This window comes from Megachile rotundata, chromosome 2 (assembly GCF_050947335.1).
Source record: "Megachile rotundata isolate GNS110a chromosome 2, iyMegRotu1, whole genome shotgun sequence".
Lineage (NCBI taxonomy): Eukaryota > Metazoa > Arthropoda > Insecta > Hymenoptera > Megachilidae > Megachile > Megachile rotundata.
In genome coordinates, this window is record NC_134984.1 from 4,132,000 (window position 1) to 4,136,857 (window position 4,858).

Sequence of the window (4,858 nt, forward strand, 5' to 3'; positions counted from 1 at the left end):
CGAAGTCGGCGTATTGTTTTTCTTAAAATTATTTTATTTCACGCTTTTTAGTGGAATAAGGAGAATTGTATAGGATACTGTGAGATAGTTCTTCCGGTTTTTTTTTTTGTCTGCGTAAATGCCACGAACATAATTAAGTAAAAGACAACATGGATATTCGTTTTTCAATTTTTTTATTTATTATGATTAAAAAATGTATTATTTGTTACTATTGAAAAACTGATAAAGTGTAGTGGGGTAGCCTACCCCTCTACCGGCGCCTCTTCTTCCACCGCCACCTTTTCCACCACCGCCGCCTCTTCCACCACCGCGGCCTCTGTCGCGACGATAAGGCTTCCGCCGCGTTCCAGCGAATGTCCTCCTGGCTGCAATGTAAAATTTGAACTGTTAGATAGGTTATACATTTTTGGACTTAATTCTTTATTATGTACGACACGGATTGGTTAACACTAGAACTACCAGCGTTCAAGAAACAATTTTACAAGTTTCATAACTTAAAAATAAAAAACTTTAAACAATTAATTTTGACCCCTTCGGTAGTTGTAGTGTTAGTCATTTGTGTGATAGAATCTGTGATGCTTACCCGCGACGGCTTAGCACCTTCCTCCTGTTGCTGATGCTGCTGCTCTTGCAGCGCTTGTTGTTGTTGCTGTTGCTGCTGCTGCTGCTGCTGCAGCGATTGTTGTTGAGCCCGCATTTCCTCGCCCATATGCTGCATCTGTTGCTGCAGCTGCTGCTGCTGCAGCTGCAGTTGCTGCAGTGCATTCATAAGAGCTTGTTCTGAAAGAGTGAAAAACTATCTTAAAAAATAGTATAAACACGAAAAAAATACATACTTCATTATGTTGTTTATAAAAAACACTATCACTTTGTCCTCTTTCATTTTTTTCTATTACCAGTCATTTACGAGAAAAACGCTGGCAAGTAAATCGCTGAATCATGCATTATATTAATTTTCTATTGAAATTTTAATTATACTTACGAGTATTTTCATTCGCAGCCATATTTCTGCAAAAAAAATTGTATTATTTAAAAAATAATCTATTTGCATTTGTGAATAAAGTTCCGAAAAGCACTCATCCCCTATTTTTATTTAAAAATGAAAAATAGTACTTACCTGTCAACAGTATGGTGGTTGAACTGAAACTGAATAAAACATCTGCGGTATGTGACTTCCAAAGGAAGAGAATTGGTGGGGCAAATTCCAGGATTCCATACTTTGTTTATACGTTTCGTTGTAAGGTCATTTAGATTGTAAATATAGAATACGCAACAAGAGTGCAATACGCTTTGGGACAAGCCGTCCACTCTTCATCAGCTCCTACATTGTTTCAAGTTTGCCGACCGCTTCGAACGTAAAGAAGGACAGCCAGTGAAAAAGAAGACACAGCATAAACAAATCGGTATATGTCGGCGAAACAATACCAATGCAATGCAGTATTCTCTCCGTAAATGTTAAAATTGTATCGCCACAATTGAAATCAGTCAAGAATTAAAACACGATCGGTCACCGAAACGACGAGGATCGAATATCGGTGAGACATATACTAATGCAAGCAAAGGAAAAGATTGTAACTTTCTTATTTCAAACTATTTTTTCATGCAACTTTTACTGTTGTATTTGTCTAGATTTCCTGATTAAAATGACACCAAACATGATATAATTACGTTAACAATTGTGTGTGTAACGAGTGATTAAAGTTTTTAACATAAAAGAGGACGGCGAATGGAAAAGAAAGAGAAGCAGAAGATTGACGCGTTCGGCAAACATTAAACACTCGTGCGTCTTCTGCCTTTTAAATTCAAAAATCAAAATTCTTTATTTTTGGGGTTTCATCAATGAAACTTTGATTATCGTATTCGTTTCGTTTTTCTGATTAAAATGGTACCAAACACGGTATAATTAAAATCATAATTACTTGTATAGCAAGCCTTTAGAAGGAATTCGCACCCCTACCATAAATGTTACATCCCAAACTTTTATGGCTTGTTACATAAGTAATTACGATCGTAATCATATCGTGTTTGGTGTCATTTTAATCAGAAAAACGAGACAAATACGATGGTAAAAGTTCCATTGACGGAAAACCAAAAATAAAGAATTTTCATTTTTAAATTTAAAAGACACAACAGGCACGAGTCTTTCATGTTTGCCGAACGCTCGAAACTCTATCCCTCTTTGTCTTTTGTATGGCTGTCTCTTTCTACGTTCGGCACACTACAAAGAATGTAGGACCTACCGTAAATGTACAATCGAGACCGGCAAAAGTAACATTTACGGAGTGAATACTGTATTAGTAACAATAGTTTTTCGCTAATAACTCGAAAACTAAAGCTTCCCCTTAATTGCGGATAAGGAAAAAGTTGTTCAGAATCGTGTCCCTGATAACATATTAAAAGGACATTAAAATCGTTCAAAGTTGATTTCAAAACTTTTCAACAATTTTTCGCTAATATCTCGAAAACTAAAGCTCTCCGCGAAATTTTTATATGAACAAAATTGTTCAGAATCATGTCCCTGATAAGATATTAAAAGCGCACTAAAATCGAGAAAAGTTTATTTCAAAAGTTGCCGGTTTTTTTGCAATAACAACACTTTGCAATTAAAAAATGAAAAATTTTTTGATAATGGTACCAATGGGGAGTCAGAATCTACCAGATGCAAAAGGTTTCGTTCCGATCGGTCCATCCAGCTAGGCGTAATCGGCGGGCACACATAGAAAATAATAATAAAAAAAAAAAAAAAAAAAAAATATATTGATCGAATTGAGTAACCTCCTCCTTTTTCGAAGTCGGTTAAAAAATATCCGCACAAGAAACGTATGCAGCTATCGCGGCGAAAACAAATGAATTAATGACCATGATCATGCAATTATTAATATCAAAATGTAAAACAAATGCACGGCGCCAAAAGGCGCTGTTCGTTCAAGGGAAGTGTCCATAGTCGAGCGCCAGAAGGCGCTGTTCGCTGAGAGAAAGCGTCTATAGCCGAGCGCCAAAAGGCGCTGTTCGCAGCGAAAGGGTTAAAGAGACGTTTGGTGAGACCACAGTGGTGTCGTGCGCGAAATGCTGGTGAACGGCCGGCAACACCACAGTGTTGTCGTGCGCGAAATAAAGGTCAACGGCCGGCAACACCACAGTGGTGTTGTGCGCATAGTATCGCTTAGTGGCTGGCGACAAAACGTTCGTAGTGTTTGCATTCTGTTGGTGTCTTGTTTCGGTAACAATAAGTTACACGCAGCAATAAGTTTTTCATATTTATAAGTACTTGTGTCCTTTTATCATGGCAGACGAAAGAGACGATACAATTATTTACGATGAATGTGCTGACATCTTGTCTGACGTTCCGGACGAGTTGGCTGATTGGGAAAAAGACATTAAATATAAAGAAAATGAAAGTGGAGCAGAATCGTCTGAAGATAGCGAAATTCTTACAAGAAGAATTCAGCGAACGCTACAGTTGGCAAGTGATTCGGATGAATCAGACGAAGAAGACAGTGCACAATGGTCAGACTTTGATTCACCGAGGACCAATAATAAATTTGAAGGGTCTCCGGGTCCAAACATATTTCCCAAAGATACAAAGAACATCGAAGATATCGTAGAATTATATATTGGTAACGACCTGTTCGAATATATTAGCAACGAAACCAACAAGTACTACAGCCAAAATTGCAGTAGAAGGAAAGTGGATAAAAAAAATGCCAAATTTGTCGACCTTACGGCACCCGAACTTAGAAAATGATTTGGGCTTACTATTGTTATGGGAATTGTAAAGAAAGCAAGAATCGATGATTATTGGTCAAAGAATCCGTTGATAGACACTCCAATATTTCGCAAAACAATGTCCCGCAACCGATTTAGACAAATATTATCATTTTTACATTTTTCCGACAACAACAATAAACCGGATAATGCCGACCGGCTTTTCAAAATGCAATTCATAACTGATTATTTTTCCAAAAAGTTTAAAGAAAATTTTAATCTTAGCCAAAACATTTCAATTGATGAAGGAATGATACCGTGGCGTGGACGATTAAATTTTAAAGTTTATAATCCGTCGAAAATTACAAAATATGGCATACTCATTCGGATGCTGTGTGATTCTACTACAGGATACATTTCCACATTCAAAATATATTGCGGCGCTGGACAGCCTTTAGCAAAAACAGTGATGGAACTACTGACACTTTCTTATGGAAAGTGGCATCACCTGTACATGGACAATTATTACAACAGTGTAGAACTTGCGGAGAATTTACTTAAAAAGAAAATTCGTGTTTGTGGAACAATACGGCAAAATAGAGGATTTCTGGAAAAATTAAAGCGCGCAAAGGTCAATGTATTTGAAGCTTGTCATCAACGGAAAGGTGAAGTACTCGCACAGCTATGGAGAGCTTCGAAAACTAAAATGATACGAATGATCTCTACAATACATAATGCGACTTTGACTGACACTCAAAGAAAATGTAGAAAAACCAATCACACAATAAGAAAACCTGAAAGTGTATTAGACTATAACAAATATATGAAGGGGGTGGATCGGGCAGACCAATATTTGAGTTATTACCCTATATACAGAAAAACTATAAAATGGTCAAAAAAGGTTTGCATGTACCTCTTTAATTGCGCATTATTTAATACATTCAGTACATGTGTAACGTCTCTGGGGAAACCTTTTTTTTCTTTCTACCGGCATCATCGCGACAATCTTCTATCCATCGATTAGAATAGTAATTATCGACCGTAGTTGCCAATTATCGACAGTACATTAGGTATCTATTACCATATCTATCAAATTCGACAGTCGGTAATCAATATATACAGGGTGTCCCGCAATTAGTGTAGGACCCGAAAA

General features: G+C 37.1%; 2 protein-coding genes across 2 annotated transcripts; one reads left to right on the forward strand and one right to left on the reverse strand.

The window, feature by feature from the left end:
• Positions 1-242: 242 nt before the first annotated feature.
• LOC143266620 (uncharacterized) lies at positions 243-1,603 on the reverse strand. Its single transcript, XM_076542039.1, has 3 exons — positions 983-1,603; positions 584-780; positions 243-365 (listed from the first exon to the last, which is right to left on the reverse strand). The coding sequence occupies exons 1-3, from the start codon at positions 1,002-1,004 to the stop codon at positions 243-245; spliced, it is 342 nt and encodes a 113-aa protein (XP_076398154.1). The 5' UTR covers positions 1,005-1,603.
• A 1,680-nt stretch (positions 1,604-3,283) lies between these two features.
• Positions 3,284-3,745, forward strand: LOC105663073 (uncharacterized). Its single transcript, XM_012290038.2, has one exon. The coding sequence runs from the start codon at positions 3,284-3,286 to the stop codon at positions 3,743-3,745; it is 462 nt and encodes a 153-aa protein (XP_012145428.2).
• Positions 3,746-4,858: the final 1,113 nt, after the last annotated feature.

Bases quoted from the DNA above. Each gene is read 5' to 3' on its own strand.
- LOC105663073 (XM_012290038.2), top strand. From the start codon at position 3,284: ATGGCAGACGAAAGAGACGATACAATTATTTACGATGAATGTGCTGAC.
- LOC143266620 (XM_076542039.1), bottom strand. From the start codon at position 1,004: ATGGCTGCGAATGAAAATACTC. The intron at 781-982 runs GTAAGTATAATT...TCACTCTTTCAG, and splicing joins GGCTGCGAATGAAAATACTC to AACAAGCTCTTATGAATGCA. The intron at 366-583 runs GTAAGCATCACA...TTTACATTGCAG, and splicing joins AAGGTGCTAAGCCGTCGCGG to CCAGGAGGACATTCGCTGGA.